Source organism: Onychomys torridus, chromosome 9 (genome assembly GCF_903995425.1).
Source record: "Onychomys torridus chromosome 9, mOncTor1.1, whole genome shotgun sequence".
NCBI lineage: Eukaryota > Metazoa > Chordata > Mammalia > Rodentia > Cricetidae > Onychomys > Onychomys torridus.
Window position 1 is genome coordinate 43,416,290 of NC_050451.1, and position 22,473 is coordinate 43,438,762.

The 22,473-nt window shown below is 47.7% G+C and overlaps 1 protein-coding gene across 2 annotated transcripts; it reads left to right on the plus strand.

The window, feature by feature from the left end:
* Positions 1–3,545: 3,545 nt before the first annotated feature.
* Positions 3,546–21,047, plus strand: LOC118590996 (polyadenylate-binding protein 2). Of its 2 annotated transcripts, XM_036198932.1 has the most exons (7): positions 15,431–16,247; positions 16,598–16,712; positions 17,355–17,422; positions 17,964–18,070; positions 19,071–19,158; positions 19,242–19,393; positions 20,126–21,047. In XM_036198932.1, exons 1-7 carry the CDS (start codon positions 15,909–15,911, stop codon positions 20,163–20,165), a joined length of 909 nt encoding a protein of 302 aa, XP_036054825.1. In that variant the 5' UTR covers positions 15,431–15,908; the 3' UTR covers positions 20,166–21,047. The 2 variants fall into 2 exon arrangements, with proteins under 2 accessions (XP_036054826.1, XP_036054825.1); XM_036198933.1 differs by lacking the exons at positions 15,431–16,247; positions 16,598–16,712; positions 17,355–17,422; ... (2 more) ...; positions 19,242–19,393; positions 20,126–21,047 and adding exons at positions 3,546–3,666; positions 3,966–4,053; positions 4,535–4,974; positions 5,583–8,376.
* The last annotated feature ends 1,426 nt before the right edge of the window (positions 21,048–22,473 follow it).

Consider the following 22,473-nt stretch of genomic DNA (forward strand, 5'->3'; position numbering starts at 1 on the left):
AGGAAGTGTAGGAGGGGTGACCAAACTAAGAATGCTGGGAAGGAGAGTGGAGCCAGAAGTCTCCAGCAGATGCAGAGGGAGCAAGATGAGAATGCCACACTGATAAAAGGTACCAAGCTACGTGGCTAAGCATAGATAAGGGGATTTAGCTCAGTGGTAGAGCACTTGTCTAGCAAGCACAAGGCCCTGGGTTTGACCCTCAGCTCCAAAAAAAGAATTATAGGTTAATTTAAGTGTGAGAATTAGCTAGTAACAAGCCTGAGCTATTGGCCAAGCATTTATATATTGAAGTCCCCACCAGCACCTGCCTGGTGGAGATTTCTTCCCAGAGTCCGGGAGAAGATGCTACAAGTGGCTGAGATCTATTCTGCAGCTCGCAGCATTTATAATTCATATTCAGCCTCTCGGTTGGTTATTTTGGGACAAGAAACATCCATTTACTTGGGAGCACCAAGACTTAATGGAAGAAGCAAGGGGAAGCAACAAGAAAGAAGCTGGAGAGATGGCTCAGAGGTTAAGAGCACTGACTGTCCTTCCAGAGGTCTGGCTCCACAGCCACCTGTAATGAGATCTGGTGCCCTCTTCTTGCCTGCAGGGATACATGTTGCTTGAATCCTAATTGGTCTTAATAAAAAAACCCTGAGCCCAATATCATGGTAAAAGCTGAAAGATCAGAGAAGCAGAGGAAGCCATAGCCACCACCTCTTACCCTACCATCTCCTCAGCTCTGAAAGAGCATGAGTTCCTGTCTCCTCCTGCTTTATATTCCTTTCTCTTCCCAGCCATATCACTTCCTGTCTCAACCTTCCTAGTACTGAGATTAAAGATGTGTGATCCCAAGTGCTGGAATTAAAGGTGTGTGCCACCTGCCTTGGCTCTGTTTCTCTTTTAGACTGGATTAACCTCGTGTAGTGCAGTGTGACCTTGAACTCACAGATATCCAGACGAATTTCTGCCTCTGCCTCCCCAGTGCTAGGATTAAGATGTATGACACCACTGCCTGACCTCTATGTTTAATCTAGTGGCTTGTTCTGTCTTCTGATCTTCATGCAAATTTTATTTGTTCAAAATGTCACCACAGATACATGCAGGTAGAACACTGTATACATAACAAATAAATCTTGAGAAAAAAAAAAAAAAACGAACTGCTCCTCATAGGACTGCTTGAAAGCAACCGAGAACAGTGGAGAATGTTCTATTTGGACACCATACTTAGGTTATGGGGCCTGACAGAGATAGGTTTAGAGACAGTTTGGACTTGGGTTTCCAAAGAAGCAAATCCAAGACTAGAGGGTAACAGAGTCCTGTTCTGTCCTAGCCCACCCAGCTGTCACTTCCCTGCACTGTCCCACCGTCTGTCCACCCAGCTGTCAGTCACTTCCCCACTGTCCGTCCACCCAGCTGTCACTTCCCTGCACTGTCCCACCGTCTGTCCACCCAGCTGTCAGTCACTTCCCTGCACTGTCCCACCGTCCGTTCTCATAGCACACTGTGTGAGAGTGGGAGCATTTCATGCTCTCGGCTAGAGCTGCAGCAAGGAAACTCAGACTCTGTTTAGAGACAAAGACTAACCAAAAGCCCTTTCAAGTGCCAGTTTCTATTTTATTTTATTTATTTAAAAAAAAAATAATAGAAGAGAAAGTAGGAAGTACTCTTGAATGCATTGGCACCGGAGATCACTTCCTAAATATAACACCAGAATGGTGTCAGAATGGCTATGATCAAAAACACTAATGACAGTCAATGTGGAGAGGATTCGGAGCAAGGGGCACACTCCTCCACTGTTGGTGGGAATGCAAACTTGTACAACCACTGTCGAAATCAGTATGGCGATTTCTCAGAAAATTGGGAATCGAACTACCTCAAGACCCAGCCATACCACTCCTGGGCATATACCCAAGGAATGTTCAGTCATACCACAAAGATACATGGTCAGCTATGTTCATAGCAGTATTTGTAATAGCCAGAACCTGGAAACATCCTAGATGCCCATCAACTGAAGAATGGATTAAGAAAATATGGTACGTATACACAATGGAATACTACTCAGCAGAGAAAAACAATGGCAGCATGAAATTTGCAGGCAAATGGATGGAACTAGAAAATATCATCCTGAGTGAGATAACCCAAACCCAGAAGTACAAACATAGTATGTACTCACTCATAAGTGGATTCTAGATAAAAAGCAAAGAACCATCAGACTGCAACCCACAGAACCATGGAGGCTATATAGCAGAGGGGACCCTAGGATGACTGTGGCTTATAATAAGTGTTGGTTTTACTTAATTACTGGGCAAGCCTCAATCAAACATTTCACTATTAAGATAAGAATTTATACTGTTTCAAGCTGATAATAGAAAAATAAATTAATTTTAAAAAAGAACTGAAGCAAAGAAGCACAATTGGGTTGTCTCTTTCTGGTCTTGGCTAGAGTTTTTAAACAGCTGAAGAAATGGCCAGCTTCAAGAGTCCAGGGTAGGGGAAGAGGAGGGAAAATCAGCATGCTGGTGGGCGCCCTCCTATGGATCTGTTGTGGTCAGAATGCTTCTTGCCCTGGGAACTTGCTCTATATAAATATAGCACCATATGCTGAGTGGTGGTGGCTTACACCTTTTTTTTTTTTTCTTTTTTGGTTTTTCAAGACAGGGTTTCTTTGTGTAGTGTTGACTGTCCTTGACTAGCTCTGTAGACCAGGCTGATCTCGAACTCACAGAGACACACCTGCTTCTGACTCCCAAGTGCTGGGGGTGGCTCATGCCTTTAATCCTAGCAGATCCCAGGCCGAGACAGGCGGATCTCTGTGAGATCGAGGCCAGCCTGGTCTATAAAGTGAGTTCCAGGACAGCCAGGGCTACACAGAGAAACCCTGTCTCAAAAAAACATATATATTATACATACATACTCACATAAAACTTATAGATACATGTAATCTGTAAAACAGACATTAACCTTAACATTGGCAACCTGCGTTTAGGGAGGGTGCGTAAGATTAGTAAGCTTGTGCCTATCTGCGCCTTTTAAATAATGAGAATTAATTCACGTGGTGGGTAAAAAATTAATGAAAATCAATCTGATTACAGAAGATGAAGAGTGCTTATGGACATTGCAATCGAAGGCCTCGCACCCTGGTGTCTAGCTGAGCTCCAGCCCGGAAAGAACCCACTGGATTAAAGGTCCTAAGAGAAAGTGTGTTTGTGTTTAGTGTCCCACAAGGGCAAGGCGCTGTTCCCAGGTTAACGAGAGCTGCTCTTCTTTCCCCAGGCACACAGTCCAAAGCTTGGAAGTCCAACAAGTGCCTGAACAGGAGAGCCCTTCCGGAAACGCTGAATTTGCACCGAGATGTTGAGGCCGGGTGTGTTTCTCTGGAAACGCTGAGGGCTTGCTTAGCAGGCAGCCGGCCGGCACAGGCACAGGTCACGGGAGCCTGCGAACAGCTTTTCACTGGCCCTCCTCTCTTCCAAGAGTTGTGGCCCTTCCCAGCCCTGCCTCCCAGCCCCGCCCCTCTCTCTGGACGCATCTCTGGGTCCCATCATCACCCGGCGCCGGGCCCTCCCTCCAGGCCCCCCCTCCTCCCTCCTTCCTTCCTTCCCTTCCTCCCTCTCTCCCTCCCTCCTAGCTCCTCCACCAGGAAACAACCGGATCCGGATCCTGGCTGCGGCCTGACCCGTGAGATTCCCTAACCTGGCTGGCGGGCGGGGTTGGAGACCAGTTAAGGGTGGGCGAAAGGGAGGAGCTGGGCTTTTGGGCTGCACTTGGGGGAACCGGGAGTAGAGATGGTGTCGGCAGGAAGCCCGTGGACCCGGGTCTCCCGAGAGGGCAGTCATTAAACATGGAATCGGCCACACAGCTGGCAGAGCGTTGGAGGCAGGGGCCCAGTCCCAGGAGCTGCAGTTCCAGCCCCTTCCGGGCCAGACCCAGATCCCTGGCCCTTTTCACCTAGTTCTGCTCTTCCCTCCCATTTCCAGGGCTACACTCTGGCCGGGAGGATGAAAGGCCTCAGCTGGTTGCTGCCGGCCACCAGCACTGGGTCCTAAGAGCTGCCATCCAGGCTGGGTAAGTGTCCTCTTCCTTTCTGCCCCTACAACCTTTGCTTCCCTACCCTCCCCTGCTCCCCCCCGCCCCCGTCTTGCTTTTCAGCCCCGGGTCTCCTCCCTATCCTGTGCCTCTGCCAGCATCTTCACATTATGCTCCTGGGGAGGTCCTAAGCCTCCTCCTTAGCCCCAAAGGTGTGTACTGTGGGTTTGGGGGTGCAGAGGTGTCATACACTCGTGTTGTCATAAGAAAGGAATCTGAAGTGGTCTAAAATTAAAATTTCCTGTTGCACACTTAATTGGACATGTTATACGTGGCCAGCTGCTTGTGCCCTGGACCTATCCCATGACTTAAATTCTCTGCTCTTCCTTGTCCCTGCCTAGTGTGGTCTCTGAGCATTTCACCTATTCCAGGAGCTTGGCCAAACGGGAAATGCCCCTTCTGGGTCTCTCTCAATACTTTCTATGTATTTATATCAGTCTGTCATCCTTGCTCCTTTTAGCCGCCCGGATGGCGACCCCAGCCTCAGCCCCAGACACACGGGCTCTAGTGGCTGACTTTGTAGGCTATAAGCTGAGGCAGAAGGGTTATGTCTGTGGAGCTGGCCCAGGGGAGGGCCCAGCAGCTGACCCGCTGCACCAAGCCATGCGGGCAGCTGGAGACGAGTTTGAGACGCGCTTCCGGCGCACCTTCTCTGACCTGGCCGCTCAGCTACACGTGACCCCAGGCTCAGCCCAGCAACGCTTCACCCAGGTTTCCGACGAACTCTTCCAAGGGGGCCCCAACTGGGGCCGCCTTGTGGCATTCTTTGTCTTTGGGGCTGCCCTGTGTGCTGAAAGTGTCAACAAAGAAATGGAGCCTCTGGTGGGACAAGTGCAGGATTGGATGGTGGCCTACCTGGAGACACGCCTGGCTGACTGGATCCACAGCAGTGGGGGCTGGGTAAGGAGCTTCTCAATTGCTGCCCTACGCATCCCTCTGCAAAGCTGGTCTTCGTGGGAAAATGGGGCCTCCGATTGGAGGCTGGGGCATTTGTGCTGGGAAGGAGCCATGGGGGCCGAGTTTCCCTATTTAAGTGGAAGCAGACTGAAAGCATCAAGCTAACTGTACCCCAGGGCTGCCATGCAGTAATCACTGGATGGGTTTCATGGTCCCAAGCCGAAGACCGAATCCAGAGTTTTATAAACAGAACCCAAAGAGAGCCTCCAGGGAAAAGGTGTGGCCCGAGTACACCGCCTGGACAGTGGGGAGGACCAGGGATGGGTTGCAGGTAGGCAAGCCTTAGCAAAGGGTACCAGTTCTGAGCAGAACTGTTTGCCAAGGGAAGGACCGGGCTCACTTGATGCAGACAGTTCAGAGGAGCCAAGTACCCTGGGCTGGGGGTCAGGGGGTTCCGAGGGGCTTGTAGGCTGCAGAGCTTTGGCTAGAGGGGCTGGGTGTGGGCGGTGCTCACAGTGGATGGAACTGGAGCCCTTCCTTCCCTCTTCCCTCCACTCTCCTTTCCTGATATCCCTTTCTCCTTCTTTCTCTACTGCCCTTCTCTCCCACAGGCGGAGTTCACAGCTCTGTACGGGGACGGGGCCCTGGAGGAGGCACGGCGTCTGCGGGAGGGGAACTGGGCATCAGTGAGGACAGTGCTGACCGGGGCTGTGGCACTGGGGGCCCTGGTTACTGTAGGGGCCTTTTTTGCTAGCAAGTGAGAAAGTCTAGGGCCAGGTGGGGCTAGGTGCAGCTAGGGGCCAGGAGAGCTGGAACAGAACAGAGAATGCCCTTGGAAGAAATGGGATGGTCATGGATCAGAGAAGGGCAGGGGAAGGTAGTGTGTGAGGGAGCCAAGCATGCCAGGCAGATGGCAAGAAGAAACATTAAAGAATGTTTCAAGGCCAGGAGCCTGGGAGATGGAGTTATCCCAGGGCTTGGGGGGAGGTGGGAGGGATCTTGCCCATAGCGGGGGCACACAGGCTCCAAGGAAGGTGAACTTATTTAAAGAATTGTGTCCCTGTTAGATGAATGGGGTGGGTTTAAGGAACCTAGAATTCACCTCCCTTTGGAATGGAAGCTTGGTGGTTAGGTGACTGGATGAAATGGCTGTGGCTGCGGGCTGCATGGGCACACGTGTGCATGTTGGACATGCACGCATGCTCATGTGCATGCTGGGCTGTTTGTTGAATCTGGTGATGGGATATTTAGAGAAAACATTCCTTCTTGCAGTGGTAAGAACAAGGGCCAGTTTGATGCCCTTCTCCCCTCTGTCCCTGCCCTTGACCTTACGCCTCCAGGCTGAGGGAGGACTCTTGTATGTAGATGAGGGCCCTGGCACTGCTCAGAGTTGTTGGCAAGGCTTTGGAGAGAAGAATTCTGCCACTGGCCGCCTTCATCGTCCTCTTTGTATGCATCTTTGTCAGGGGCTGACAGAGGGTAAGGCTGTGGAGCCTGGGTGGGTAGAAGCTTTGGTAATTGGACCTGCCTGCCACCTTCCCCTCCAGTGGGGGCACAATGGTGCCTAAAGGGTTGCCTATTTCTAGGACCTCTCTATCCAGCAGCAGCTCTAAATTGGGGCTCTAATTTTCCTTCAGAGGATGTGGACATAAATGCTGAACTAGAATTCAGATTGATTGGGTCCTGAACTGTCTCAGTGAGACTACCAATGCCTTGAGAGGACCATTCCAGCTCTGAGCCCCCTGGGTGTGATGGTGACAGATACTCCTTGACCGGCCTGTTCTGTGTGGTGGGTTTTGGTGCTGCTGTATCAAGGGCCAGGTATATGCCATGACCTAAACACATTTATGATGTTTCCTTTGAAGCCATGCTCTTTGCATAGCTATTATTGTCAATACTGAGTCTCTGAAGATGCTCACAGTAGAACTCACAGCCCAGTCCTCTCGAACAAACCCAGACTAGAGCCTTTTCTTTTGAGGGACAAATACTCACTCCAAATGCATGCCCTGAGCCAGACCTCACTGCTGCACTTTCTGAGATGCTAACATTGCTGCTGCTCCATACTGACTTCGTTCACAGTGCTCTAGAGCCCTACCTGTGATCCTGAGCACTGACCAGCTTAGCTAGACCACAGCTAGACGACAACTTCTCACTTGGTCCTAGAATGTGGCATCATATTGTGCTTGCTAGAATGTGGGACCACATTGGCCTCGGGTGTTTAGTCCAGACTTTTGCTTTGGAGAGGGTTGCACTTTTTAAAAGTGACTATGGGGGATGTGATAGACTGCATGTGCCAGTTGGTCTGTTTCGAGTGTGCTGATCTAAGAAACTCAGAGCTATCTGTAGCAAGCAGTTGGAGTGGGAGGCTCTGCCTCGCTCAGGACAGACTAGGCCAGTGGTTTTCAAACTGCTTGGCAGGGCCCCGAAGTGTTCTGGGGTGCCTCAGGAGTCCTTAAGGAGGTGAGGGAGTGGAGGGCTGCACAGGCTGGGCGATGTGCCCTCAGGCAGAACACCTCCCCTTGTAGCTGTCTTACGTATCGGGGTTCAGGGTAAGATTTTTATTTGTGGTAAGGGCTTTGCTGCTGAAAAAAGTTGGAAAACCACTGACTAGACCATCGGCTCCAACTGGAGCCTGTGCTCCTTCAAGTTCAGGGAAGACTCCGCTCCGCCCTTCCCACAGGACACCTGCCCGAGTTAGCATTCCTGGAGGCCTTTGGCCAACAGGAGCAGCGGGAACCATGGTCAGGTTACCACCGTGCTCTGCTCTCACACCTTCACACAGGGTGGAAGGAGAGGCTGTGTTATGAGAGGGTAATGGGCTTGGTCAGGATTCCCAGAAGCTTAGCTGAGGGACCACAGTGGGGAGTTGTGACCTCTTCTGCCCTTTGTTTAAGGGCCAGTGGGAACCCAGAGACTCTCCTGTCAGGGAAAACCAGGGACTGTCTTTAGAGCCATATAGTTCCTTTGGATTAACTCTTGGCCAAGAGGGCTGAGTATGGCTCCCAATTTCTAAATCCATTTCATTTTTTTTTTAAATGAGGGAAATGGATATAATTTTTCAAAGACTAAATAGGTGGAGAGGATGTTCTTGCTCTCCAAAGCCCAAAGGGACAAATAGGGACTTTGCTTTATAGGCCAAGGAAAGATCGGAAGTGGGGCGACTCAGCCCTGCAACTGTTAACCCCACTCCCCACTTACACTATTTTACTTTTTTAAATCACGAACGGCAGGAGAACAGATTTGGTTAGTTTAGAAGAGAAAACGCTCTATAAATATAAATATATATTCCTGTATTTTTATTTAATAATTTATAAATGCCAAGTTCATTTGACTTTTATTTTTGTGTAATATGTAATGGTCGTATTAAAAATAAATAAATAAAGCCCAGAAATTTAATGAGAAGTACTGAACAGGCTTTTGTGACTTCTATACTGTACAGCCTGGGTTTTAGAACATTCCTTAAACCAGTCATTTCTTATTACCATGACCTTGCTGAGGGAAATAATTAGAGTTACAGAGATTTGGGGAATTATTAAGGTTAAAAAAAAAGAAGAAGAAAAAAAGAAAAAAAAAAACAAAACCAAAAAAACAACCACAACACCCTACCGTGGCCAAACCCCAAGCCTAAGAATTCTGTACCAACTAGAATCTCAGATATGGTACATTGGGAGCCTTCTACACACACCAACCCCTCCCCAGTATTCTGGCTTGTGGTGGTGGCAATCAGCTGCAATCCAGCAGGACAGGTGAAGACAGGAAGGTTGCCCACCCAGGTACAGAGTGAGTCCAAGGCTTCATGAGACTTTAACGCTAAACAAATCATCAGAAAGCAAAAGGGTAATTAATGAATAGAGGTCATGATGAATAAGTAATATTCTCAAATACAAAAGCTAGGCTGAGGCCAGCCTGGTCTACAAAACGAGTTCCAGGACAGCCAAGGCTACACAGAGAAACCCTCTCTTGAAAAACAACAACAACAAAAAGCTAGCCTGTGAACTCAGCTATGAGTTTCTTGGCAGCCAAAGCAATCTGGAAAACTGAGATTCAAAGCTTTATAGTTACTCAGAAGGCCAAGTTTTCTGAAAAGATACTTAGTAACATAATTGATGGCAAATAGAGTATTTTATATCCCTATTCTTTTAGAAATACCAAGTGGGGATCCAGACAGTCTTCGGTTTGCTCTATTAGCCTCATTACAATTTAGTCCAAATGTAGTAACATTATGATGGTCTGATTGCTGAACTTTAGACTGTCCAAAAGGACACATGAATGTGTATAGCTCTCTGTAAATGCCGATCATCCAGATGACATGTTGAACAAAGCTGGGCAACACTTGTTAGTTTCTGACCACTGTGAGGGTAGGGAGGTTGCGTTGGGGTAGATCTGCCTCATGCTGTTGTAGTTCTAGAGCACTTTAGGTGAAGGACCTCAAGTGTAGGTCTGGCTGGGACTACACATCTGCTCCAAGCCAGCCCAGGCTGCAAGATAAGACTCATCGCCAGGAGAAAGAACAAAACCAAAAACCTACAGTTTCTGACAAATGGGTAGATTATAGATATTCTTTATAAATTTTTTGTTTGTTTTTTATTTCTTTATTTTTTGAGAGGATTTCTCTGTGTAACTGTTCTGGCTGTCTTGGAATTCCCTCTGTAGACCAGGCTGGCCTTGAACTCCAAGAGATCCGCCTGCCTCTGCCTCCCAAGTGCTGGGGTTAAAGCCATCACTGCTGGCTTCTTTTCTCTTTTGAAACAGGCTCTTGCTTGTAGTCCAGGCTAGCTACAGACTCACAGTTTCTGGATTCCAGGTGTGTACCACCATGTCTGGCTGAATGCTTTAAATGTGGTTATGGGGAGCTATGTAAGTAATAAAAACACAACCAGAATCTAGATGTGATGCTGCCAGTTTATAATCCCAGCATTTGGGAAATAAAGGAGGAGGATCGGTAGTTCAGTGTCATGTTCAACACATCCAATAGAGACAAGAGAAAATTTGAGCAGGAAAGATAATATAATGAACTATATGGTTGCTTTCATTCACTCAGAGAAAATGTTCAAATATTTTCTGTGAATTTAGTACAGCTCTAGGCATACAGGCAAAGAGAATGGAAAGATAGACCTCAGCTCACATGTTGCTTACACTATAGTAAGGGAATCAAAATTTTCTTAAGGTTTTAGAAGATAGAAAATACTATGAAGAAAGGTGGCACACACCTTCATCCTGGCACTAGGGAGGCAGTGGCAGGCAGATCTCTGGAAGTTCAAGGCCAGCCTGGCCTACATGTGAGACCCTGTCTAAAATATTTCAAGTAAAGAAAAGCAAGGTTGGAAATAAGTGGATATTCTAATTTTAAATCAAATGGTCAGGGGAAACCCTCATGTCCAAGGTAACAAGTAAAACCATGAATGGTATAATTGAAAATATACATTTATTAGCATGTAAGAAACTTTCCGTATTTTCCTGTAAAAGTCATGAAAATAGTGTGTGTAAGTGTGAAGTATCACACTGTGTGTGTGTGTGTGTGTGTGTCTGTGTGTGTCTGTGTCTGTGTCTGTCTGTCTGTCTGTCTGTCTGACTTCCCTATTTAAATGAAGACTTCAACAAGAGAGGATCAAGATACCATTTATTATGGTTTTGTCTACTAGGTAGATTTTGTTCTTTCTGCTATCAGTATGTTCTGATTTGGTGGGGGGGTAATGAGCATAAATATCTGATACAGCACCTTCAAACAAGTTTTTCAGATAGAAAGTTTTTAGAAAGTTAACCAGGCAAGCCCTGTGGAGACATATATTTGTATTTACATTTCCAATCTCAGTATTCCCAGGAGTGGGAAGAGAACTAAAAATTGGGGGCCGGTCTGTCTACATATGAGTTCTAAGTCAGCAGGGGGGCAAACCTTTTATCAAAAAATTAGCCACTCAGTGGGTTGGTGAGGTGGCTCAGTAGATAACAAGGCTTGCCACCATGCCTGGTAACCTAAGTACCATCACACATGGAAGAAAGATTGTACCAAGTCCCAAAAGTTGTCCTCTTACCTTTACACAAGTGCCAAGACACGCATGTTCCCCACCTCAAATAAATAAATAAATGTAAAAAGAAAAAAAGTTAACCAATCATTGGAGCTGGAGAAGTGGCTTATTGGCTAAGAGCATTTGCTGTCGATTGTGAGGAACAGAGTTCAGATCCCAGGATCTGGGTCAGGCAATTAACAACCGCCTGTAACTCCAGCTCCAGGACATTACTCACCCTCTAGTTTCTGTGGGCACCAGAACACACAGATGCACACATAAAATGTTTTAAAAGTTACCCAGTGAAGCTGGGCGGTGGTGGCGCATGCCTTTAATCCCAGCACTAGGGAGGCAGGGCAGGTGGGTCTCTGTGAGTTCCAGGCTAGCACGGGTTACAGGAAAGGCAGAAAGCTACACAGAGAAACCCTGTCTTGAAAAAAAAAAGTTATCCAGTCAAAACTGAAATTAAGCAGCTCTTTCTCATTTAAATGGCCACTCTACTTCTGAGCAAGGTCTGAGCTAAGACGTTAATGCAGGATCTCTCTGAAAGAGGGATGAGGGACTAGACAGATAGCTCAGCAATTAAGAGTGTTTACTGGCCAGATGGTAGTGGTGGCTCGTGATGGTGCACGCCTTTAATCCCAGCACTGGGGAGGCAGAGGCAGGCAGATCTCTGTGAGTTCGAGGCCAGCCTGGGCTACAGAGCGAGATCCAGGACAGGCACCAAAAACTACACAGAGAAACTCTGTCTTGGGGGGGAAAAGTGCTTACTGCTTTTGCAGAGGACCTAGGTTCATGTCTCAGCACCCACAGAGCAGCTCACAACTACCTATACTTCCAGTTCCAGGGAATCTGATACCCTCTTCTGGCTTCTGGAGGCTCCTACATACAAGTCTTAAACATAAATCCACACAGGCACACGTATACATACACATGAAAATAATAAATCTTTTTTAAAATACTAGAGGGCTCCAAGTCTTAGGTCAGCATTGACCATTGAAACATAATGCAAGCCACAAATAGTGTAAAAAAAACTCATTAAAAATATAATGAGCAGCTGGGTGCTGGTGGCACATACCTTTTATCCCAGCACCTGGGAGGCAGAGAGAGGCCGATCACTGACTTCATTCCAGGGCAGCCAAGGGTACACAAAGAAATCCTGTCTCAAAAAAAAGGGGGGGGGGTGGGATGGGGATTTAGCTCAGTGGTAGAGCGCTTGCCTAGCAAGCACAAGGCCCTGGGTTCGATCCTCAGCTTAAAAAAAAAGCGAGTGAGAGGAAAGAAAGGAAATAAGATATAGTTGCAGACATACTTGATATATAACCTTATATTCTACTGCTTTGACTTGGAGTCAGTTTTTTCAAGTTTAAGAATATTTTGAGGGGGCTGGAGAGATGGCTCAGTGGTTAAGAGCACTGGCTGCTCTTCCAGAGGACCCGGGTTCAATTCTCAGCACCCACAAGACAGCTCACAACTGTCTGTAACTCCAGGGGATCAGTCACCGTCATACAAATATACATTCAGGCAAAACACCAATGTGTGTGAAATAAAAATGAATGTAAAAAAGAAAAAAACTATTAAAAAAAAATATTTTTGAGCCAGGCGTGGTGGCACACGCCTTTAGTCCCAGCACTTGGGAGTTCGAGGCCAGCCCAGGGCTGTTACACACGGAAAAAAGAATGTTTTGTACCTCACAAAAGGTACAAAATAATCTTTTGTTGGATATTATGGTTTGCTTACATTTTTGTCTCTAGAATTTATAGTTTTCAATGTCATGCTTAATATAATTTATGTTTTAAAGCAGACAATGTAGTTTTTTGTTGTTGTTGTTGTTGTTTTTTTTGAGACAGGGTCTCATGTAGCACAGGCTGGCCTCAACTTTCCTAAAATTGAGGCTGGCCTTAAACTCCTAATCCTTCTGCTATACCTCCCAAGTGCTAGGAATTCAGGAGTATGTCACCACACCTGGCTCTATAGGTATTTTGTTTTTAAAGACTTAAAAACGTTTGATGTATATGTGTGTGTGTGAGAGAGTGAATGTGCACGTGTGTGTTGGTGCCTGTGGAGCCCAGAAGGTGTTGAATCCAATAGAGCTGAAGTTGCAGGTGGTTGTGAGCATGTGGGTGCTGGGAACTGAACTCAGGTCCTTTGTAAGAGGACCAAGACCAAGCACTCTTGTGTTTTATTGTGTTTTGTTTTTCAGACAGGTTATTGCAGTATAGCTCTAGCTACTCATTCTGATATTCTCTATGTAGTTCAGACTGGCCTGGAACTCATGGCATCCTCCTGCTTCAACTTCTCAAGTGCTAAGACATCAGATGTATACCACAGTGCTGAGAAAACCATAACCTCAGAATGCTGAGAGAGGAGGATCTTAAGTGTGAGGCCATACTGAGCTACACAGTAAAAAAAAAAAAAAAAAAAAAAAAAAAGTTTGGCAGTGGTGGCACACACCTTTAATCCCAGGACTTGGGAGGCAGAGGCAGGCAGATCTCAGTTTGAGGCCAGCCTGGGCTTCAGAGCGAGTTTCTAGACAGCCAACGCTGCACAGAGAAATCCTGTCTCGAAAAACAAAACAAAAGAACTCCAAAGGATTTAGGGGCATAGGATTTTGGAAGTACTTTCCCTACAACGATGAGACTCCTATGAGATAAGAACCAGTGCTAGTTACACAGTCACGGGCTTGCCAAGGGTAGAATTAAAAGGTATTTAGGCTGGGGATTTAGCTCAGTGGTAGAGCACTTGCCTAGCAAGCGCAAGGCCCTGGGTTTGATCCTCAGCTTAAAAAAAAAAGTATACAGGAGTACACAAGTAGGTTATATACAAATCTTGGCCGGGTGGTGGTGGCACATGCCTGTAATCCCAGCACTGGGGAGGCAGAGGCAGGTGGATCTCGGTGAGTTCCAGGCCAGCCTGGTCTACAAAGCTAGTCCAGGACAGGCTCCAAAACTACATAGAGAAACCCTGTCTAGGGGAAAAAAAAAAAAGGGTATTTAATAGTTGGGTGTGATAGCATACACCTTTAATCCCAGTGCTTGGGAGGTAGAGACAGGCTGATCTCTGTGAGTTCAAGGCCAGCCTGGCCTATATATTGAGCTTCAGACCAGCCAGAGCTCAGTAGTAGTGAGATGTTGCCTTGATTCAGTTGGGTGCTGTCAAACCTCCAAGTCTTGAAGTGGCTACGGTCAGTATAAGAGAACTTTCTTCTGGAGTGCCCATCTAAGTACCAACTTTAGTTCTGATGGATCCACAGCAAGAGGTTGACTCTGCTCTCAGCTCCCAACCTCTTGAGGTAAGGAATTCCAAGAAGTGGGGACAATAGTGGGGTGTAAGGAGTGCTGCTTCTGGCCCTGGTTTGCTTAGAGGTGTTTTTGCCCAGCCCTCCCCCTCCAACCATGTTAACTCTGGGCTTGTGTCTGTATGAATACGTCTCACAAACTTGTAGTTTGGTCTCGATACAAAAAGTCCTCTTGTGGATTTAGCACTACTATTCACTACTGTGAATGCGTGGGAATTGCTAATAGATTGTGGGGACCTTCTGCCTCCAGGGCCAGCTCTCATGGATATCTAAAGGTGCAGAGCTGTATAAGAACTTGCGTGGAGAAATTCCTCTAGGAAACTACAGATGAAAGGTGGTACCTAGAAGTAGCATTCAGTCAATAATCACAACGTGTACTCTGCTGAGTGTGCCGCCACTTCTAGATACAAATAGAAACAGCACTTGGTCCCTTGTCTGCAGGGCACTCATCACCTCGTTAGGAAACAGCACAAAATTGTCAAGTGCACTGTGGCTAGGCCCACTTGTCTCAAGACAGGAGGGGAAAGCTGGAAGACCTGGTCACTGAGGTGGTCTGGCTTGGGAGAAGCTGCACATATGGAGGCACAATCTGGACCTCAGGTACAAGCTAGCAGAGTTCTGCGGTGTCTGAGGCCACCATAAAGAATTTTAACCTTTCAGCTAGCCAGGGAAACCCAGGGTGTTGTGACTGTCTAGGCGAGAAAACAGACTGAAACTAAGCAGGTTGAAGGTCTTAAAAGAAGACCTATGCAGAACGGGGACACAACACCGGACTAGAAGGTCTGGGTGAGGATTAGTGAGGTTTGCAGTTTATGTCGCCTTATTGGAAGATGCCAGTAACTAAGTTGAGAAAAGTACACTCCTTCCTAAAAAGCTCTTCAGAATCTCCATGTCTGAGGACATCCCACCTACCGGAGCTTTTCTTGTTAGACAAGTTTCCAGAAATCGACCCGTTTCGGCCCTCTGTCTTCCAACAACTACCCCGCAGTCGATGTTTTTTGTTTCGTTTTTGATTTAATTATTGAGGCTGGGTCTCTATGTAGGGCTGACTGGAACTCGCTATGCAAACCAGGCTGGCCTTGAACTAAGAATAGCTTGCCTCTGCATTCCGAGCGCCGGGAGTAAAGGTGTACGCCACCACGCCCGGATGAGGGATTCCCTAGCCTTAAGCCTGGCAATCCTTTCGGGAGCAAAGTTCACCTGTCGCACAACGGGTGTCAGCTGGTCGAATCTTACAAGCCAATCGGCATCTGAGAATGGGCCCCTTCAGCCAGGCGTTTGGAAGAGTAGTCCTTGCCACTCGCTGGTCAGGGACCAATCGGGAGCATCCTCCATGCAGTGGGCCCGCCCATGGGCGGAGGATGAGCGGAAAGTCGTCACAGTGCGGGCGTATTGTTACCTAAGGACTCGACAGGAGGTGGGGTGTGTTGATTGACAAGCCTGTTTCACCTACCGGGATCACAGAATTTGGCGCAGTGGCCCGCCTTAGAGGTGGGGTCTTGTTTGATTGCCAAGTAGAATTCCCCAATAGTGTTCGAGCTCGAGGTGACGGGCAGGCTGACTGACTAATGAATCCTTGGCGTGGCCGGCACAATTCTCCAATCGCCGAGCGGCGGGCCCCAGTCTGAGCGGCGATGGCGGCGGCAGCGGCGGCGGCAGCAGCAGCGGGGGCTGCGGGCGGTCGGGGCTCCGGGCCGGGGCGGCGGCGCCATCTTGTGCCCGGGGCCGGTGGGGAGGCCGGGGAGGGGGACCCGGGGGGCGCAGGGGACTACGGGAACGGCCTGGAGTCTGAGGAACTGGAGCCTGGAGAGCTGCTGCCGGAACCCGAGCCCGAAGAGGAGCCGCCCCGGCCCCGTGCCCCCCCCGGAGCTCCGGGTCCTGGCCCCGGCTCGGGAGCCCCCGGCAGCCAGGAGGAGGAGGAAGAGCCGGGACTGGTCGAGGCCGACCCCGGGGACGGCGCCATTGAGGACCCGGTGAGGGAAGGAGGCCGAGCGAGCGGGCCGGGTCATGCGAGGCCCAGAGCTCGGGCGGGAGGCAGGCCGGCGGGGGGGGGGGTTGGGCGGGGAATAACGTGGCTGATGGCGGGCCGGGGCCGTTCGTGAACGGGCTGATGGGGCTTCGTGGATGCCTCTAGGGTGGCTCTGGAAAAGGTAATTTGTCATTTATGTTTGTGCTGTTCCTTTTTTCCCCCCTAATTTCGATCCTCGCACGAGGCGAGGGAAATGGCCGAGCATGGATGGCTGTGGCCGGGCCCAGACAAAATGTACGGCACGGCCCCTGCGCCTGTGGTTAACCTTCTGCATGCCCTGCTCACTCATTGTAGGAGCTAGAAGCGATCAAAGCTCGAGTCAGGGAGATGGAGGAGGAGGCTGAGAAGCTAAAGGAGCTACAAAACGAGGTTGAAAAGCAGATGAATATGAGTCCACCCCCAGGCAATGGTGAGTAAAATCGGTTATCGCGTGTAGAGTCCGGGTCTTTGGGTTTGTTTGAAGGGGTGGGGGGAGGCGGTGATCGGCAATGTGGCCTTCGAGGCTCGGGACCTTGGAGCTGCTTGTCTGAGCAATTTTTCTGGGCAGGTGCTGTGGTCATAGTCCGTTGAGTGTTCTACTGACCTTTGTTAGAGACAAGCTGTTTTGATGGTGATAATCTTGTGCCTTCCTTTGTCTCATTTATAAATGTGTTTCTCCTTTGTTCTTGTGGCGGTCGCCCGCTGGCGTTTGACCTTCAAAACTAATACTTTTCAGTTAGAGACCCTAGTTTGGTCTTAGAAGATACTGATGACTGTGAGGGACTTATTTAATCTAGAAATGTCAGAACTCAATCCATTGAATTTTGAATTTTGTGCATTCTGAGGCATTTCAGCCAAAGCAACTCAGTAGAAATTTGATTTGGGAAATGTAAATTCTTCTATAATTCTTTTTAAGAAATACACATTGAAACTTACTGTTTTGGGCACTGTTGTTCTAGGTAATGGGTACAGTAGAAGAGACCAAAATCTTAGCCTAATGGTGGTGGGAATATATATGTATTGATCCAGCAGAAATTATGCTTGGTTAAAAAAAATTTTTTCCCCCCTCAAGCTGGCCCAGTGATCATGTCTCTTGAGGAGAAGATGGAGGCCGATGCCCGGTCTATCTATGTTGGCAATGTATGTATTAAGAAAGGGTTTGATTTGGGTTTAAGGAACATTCTTTTTTTCTTTATTTTATAGGTAGGGCTTGTTATGTAGCCCACACTGGCCATTGATTCAACGTGATTCTCCAGACTCAGCCTCCTGAGTACTGGCACTACAAAACTACATTTTTGTTTTTGTTTTTTTGGAGACAGGGTTTCTCTGTGTAGCCCTGGCTGTCCTGAAACTCTCTGTAGACCAGGCTAGCTTCAGCACGCCTTTAATCCCAGCACTCGGGAGGCAGAGACATGCGATCTCTGTACAGAGAAACCCTGTCTCCAAAAAATGAACTCCAAGATCCACATGCCTCTGTCTCCGTGCCGCCACCACCACCCAAGGAGTACATTCTTACTTGAGGGAGTTCTATAATACTTTTGGAAGGAATCTAGACTTGGTTTGGGGTTTGGGGAGGTTGTGAGGAGATAAAGGTAATAAAAAGAGTCTAGCCTGGGGAGAAAAGAGGAACAGTATTTGTCTAGGCAGGGTACCTGTTGAAGTAAAGTGTCCCTTTCCGTAGGTGGACTATGGCGCAACAGCAGAAGAGCTGGAAGCCCACTTTCATGGCTGTGGTTCAGTCAACCGGGTCACCATACTCTGTGACAAATTTAGTGGCCATCCCAAAGGGTGAGTAGGAATAAGTTGATCATTTTAGCCACAGTTTAGGAATATATGATACTTTTCATCCCACCACCGTTCTCCAAGCTGTGGATCGAACCTAGGACCTTGACCATGCTGAGTATGTGTTCTGCTGTTGAACTGGCAGTGGTGAACTCATGTTGTTCTGTTTTAACTTTTTTACTTTTTGTTTTTGTTTTTTTGTTTTTTCAAGACAGGGTTCCTCTGTAGCTTTGTGCCTTTCCTGGATCTTGCTCTGTAGACCAGGCTGGCCTGCTGGGATTAAAGGTGTGCACCACCACTGCCCGGCAATTTTTACTTATTGAGATAAAGTTTTTCTGTGTAGCCCTGGCTATCCTGGAATTAGCTCTGTAGCCCAGGGTGGCTTCAAACTCAGAGAACCACCTGCTTCAGCCTCTGCCTTCCCCTCCTAAGTGCTGGGGGGTTAAAGTCATGCAACACTACTAACTAGTCAAACTTTTTATGTTTGCTGTAGACTAGTGATCAGTTGTTAAAACAAGTGGGTTTTGCCTGTTCTGTTATCAGTAGTTATGTGTTAAATATCTTCAGAAACCAGACAATAAAGACTGGGCAGGGGTGAGGTTATAAACTGGGAGGTGTTATGTATGGCTCTGTGAAATCTGGCCTTGTTATGTTTTGAATTTTTGTGATGCTGGAGATTTCCCTGGGGGACTCAGGATGCATGCTAGGCAGGTGCTCTTACTGAGTCACACACACACTCACACCCTTTTTCAGACTTTATAATTGTGAAACAGGGTCTTGAGCAGGCCTTGAACTTAGGTACTACTGCCTCAGCCTACAGAGTAGCTGGGATTGCAAGCTGTGTTCACTATGCCCAAAGTAGTTGGAAATTTTTATACTGTTGCTTAGATAATTTAATAACTTAAAAATGTTTCTGTGTTGTATTCCAATGAACTGTATTCACAAGTTGGGTTTAACCTCTGAGCTATTTGTAAAATGTGATAAAATGACAAGTTCTTCTTCCCAGGTTTGCGTATATAGAGTTCTCAGACAAGGAGTCAGTGAGGACTTCCCTGGCCTTAGATGAGTCCCTGTTTAGAGGAAGGCAGATCAAGGTAAGCATAGTGCCTTGGCTAGGTATGGGTTCTGGGCAGACTCTCCACCTTGACTCCAAGGTTTTCTGTCCTCTCCTCCTCAGGTGATTCCCAAACGAACCAACAGACCAGGCATCAGTACAACAGACCGGGGTTTCCCACGTGCCCGATACCGTGCCCGGACTACCAATTACAACAGCTCCCGATCTCGATTCTACAGTGGTTTTAACAGCAGGCCCCGGGGTCGAGTCTACAGGTCAGGATAGATGGGCTGCTCCTCTTCCCCGCCTCCCAAGAGCCCTTAGGCTTCATTCTCTACTGATCTGAGGACCCTCGATCCCTTGGCTTCCTTTTGGTGTCCGGGGACTTGGTCTCCTTCTCTGCGTGCAGAGGGAGGAAGTAGTTGTAGGCCAGTTCTGTTTCCTTGAGCGGAAATTGGTGAGGATAGAGATGTTTCCTCCCTCAGCTTTCTTCCTTTGGGAATTGGTGGCAGTGAACATGTTTACACTGACAATTGTAAGGCCTCGGAGCAGCTACTTTCCCCAGAGTCGGGAGGGGATTTAAATGGGTCCTGGGAAGCATCCAGTGGCAGGCTGACCCCCACTTTGGGAGAACTGGTGCCAGTGTGTTCCAAGGTTAGCGGTCTGACGGCCTAGAGAGAGGCACCATACTGTGGCTGTGCTTTACCTCTGTCCTCGCATTGAAGTTGTCTGTTAAGATAAACCCTGCCTTTTCACCAGATAGGGTTTAAGAGCGGTGGAGCACTGGATAAAACACTGGATCCTTTTTCTGTCCCTCGGGGTCTTAGGTGTACTTCCTCGCCCATTTCCCCCCTCAAGGCCCCCAATTTGCCAGTTGTTATTCCTGGAGTGAGCACTCCCTTTGGAGATGCTCCCTTGGGTCATGGGGCAGTGCGGGCCCACGGGGAGGGTCTTGCACTAACTCTCTAGTGACCATGTTAACACCTAACTCTCCTTCTTTCTTCCAGGGGCCGGGCTAGAGCGACATCATGGTATTCCCCTTACTAAAAAAAGTGTGTATTAGGAGGAGAGAGAGGAAAAAAAGAGGAAAGAAGGAAAAAAAAGAATTAAAAAAAAAAAAAGAAAAACAGAAGATGACCTTGATGGAAAAAAATATTTAAAAAAAAAAAAAAAGATATACTGTGGAAGGGGGGAGAATCCCATAACTAACTGTGAGGAGGGACCTGCTTTGGGGAGTAGGGGAGGCCCAGGGAGTGGGGCAGGGGCTACATATCCCCTCGGGGATTCGCCATGGACACATCTCAACTGTGCAAGCTGCTCCCCGTTTCCCTGCTCCCTCACCCGAGCTCTTTGGGCCTGCTCAAGGGTAGGTGGGCACGGGTGGTAGGAGGGCTTTTTTTCACCCAGGGCTCTGGAAGGACACCCAGCTGTTGCTTGTCTCCTTCCCGTCTTCTCCCTGCCTCTTGCAGTAGTCCCTGCCTGCCTGCTCCTGTCCTGCCAGGTCTCCGCCCCCTCCCCTTCTTTCCTGGGGCTCCCTGCCCCTCCAGTGGCCTGGTGATCTATTTTGTTCCCTTTGTGTTTCTTTTTCTGTTTTGAGTGTCTGTCTTTGCAGGTTTCTGTAGCCGGAAGATCTCGCTCCCAGTGGCTCCAGTGTAAATTCCCCTTACCCCTGGGGAAATGCACTACTTTGTTTTGGGGAGTTTTGGGGTGTTTTTGTTTTTCAGGTGTTTTTGTTTTGTTTTATTTTTTTCTTTACCTTTTTTTCCCTTTTATTTGGAGGGAATGGGAGGAAGTGGGAACAGGGAGGTGGGAGGTGGATTTTGTTTTATTTTTTTTAACTCATTTCCAGGGGATGGGAATTTTTTTTTTAAATAATGTGTCATGAATAAAGTTGTTTATGAAAAAATTGTTTGGCACTTTGGGTGTAAATATCATTTATACATACTAGTTCTGTTAAGTCACAGGTGGTTGTTAGTTTAGGGGAAGTACTGGTGTTTTAGAGAGGGTTGCCACTTGTAAATTAAGGTAGAGGTTAAATTACAACTAGTTATAATGCATTCAGTTGAAGATGATGGATGGGTCTTCTTGCCTGCAAAAGAATTAAGAGTGCTGGTTTTTGCTTTTTGATACAAAGTCATGTAGCCTGGCTGGTGTGGAATTGCTTGTCTCTCAAAGTTCCAGTGACCCAAGAGCTTACCTTTTCCAGTGCCTGGATTATAGGCATGCACTGCATCCAGACAGATTCAGTAACGCCTCTGAGCCAGACATTGCCGTGCTCACACCTTTAATCCCAGCGCTTGGGAGGCAGAGGCAGGCTGGTCTCCCCAGGACAGCCAGAGCTGCAACGTGAGATCTTGTCCCAAAAGTGTTCCTGACAAAACCTGAGTGCAAGTGACTGACCACTTATCTGTTTGTGTATGAATTCAAGAAGTACAAAGTGTGGACAAATGTAAAGATCTCTTCACGAGCAGGCTTACTGCTCCCCCCTCCCCTTTAATCAGAATTCAGGAGGCAGAAACATCTGTGAGGTCCGTCTCGATTCACAGAATTGCAGGCCAGAGAGGGCTGAAGTTATATGTTATACTGTCAGACTGAAATCCCAGGTACATTACCTAGTACAGGGCATGTTACCTAGAAAAGATCTTATGGTTTTTGACTTTCCTCAGTACCATACTTGTATTACCTGTGGAGGCCAGAAGAGGGCGTTAGAATACTAGGGACTGAGTACTGGGAATCAAACGTGGTGGACGCCTTTAATCCCAGCACTTGGGAAGCAGAGGCAGAGCTGTCACTGAGTTTGAGGTCACCCTGGTCTACAGAGCAAGTTTCAGGACAGCCAAGGCTGTTGAAACCCTTCCTCAACAACAAAACCCCTGGATATTCTTGAAGAGCAGTCTGGGCTCTTAACTATTGAACTCTTAGTCACTCTGACCCAAGATGTATTTTAGCCTCTGCATGTCCATTTTACCATTCACTAATTCTTATAGTCTTGATACTGCCTCTGACCTATATGTTCTTCAAAACTCAAATATGTGTGTTCTACATCTATGAAGCTCTAATACCTCATGTTTCTTTCAAAAACTGTTTAACCACCCAATGTTTTTTAGCATTGGCCCATTCTACCTTTCTTAAGATCAGTGTGTGATCTCTGGAGATTTCTGCCTCTGCCTCCCAAGTGCTGGGATTAAAGGCCTGCGCCACTGGCGCCTAGCTGTGATCCTATTTTCTATTCTTGTTTTCTGTTGAAATTATTAGGAGGAAGGCATGTGTCCCAGGGCACACGTGGAGGTCAAGACGATAACCGGAGTTCTAGGGATCAAACCCTTGTTAGGTTCCATGACCAGGGCTTTTACTC

Bases quoted from the DNA above. Each gene is read 5' to 3' on its own strand.
- LOC118590996 (XM_036198932.1), top strand. From the start codon at position 15,909: ATGGCGGCGGCAGCGGCGGCGGCAGCAGCAGCGGGGGCTGCGGGCGGT. The intron at 16,248-16,597 runs GTGAGGGAAGGA...CACTCATTGTAG, and splicing joins ACGGCGCCATTGAGGACCCG to GAGCTAGAAGCGATCAAAGC. The intron at 17,423-17,963 runs GTATGTATTAAG...CCCTTTCCGTAG, and splicing joins GGTCTATCTATGTTGGCAAT to GTGGACTATGGCGCAACAGC.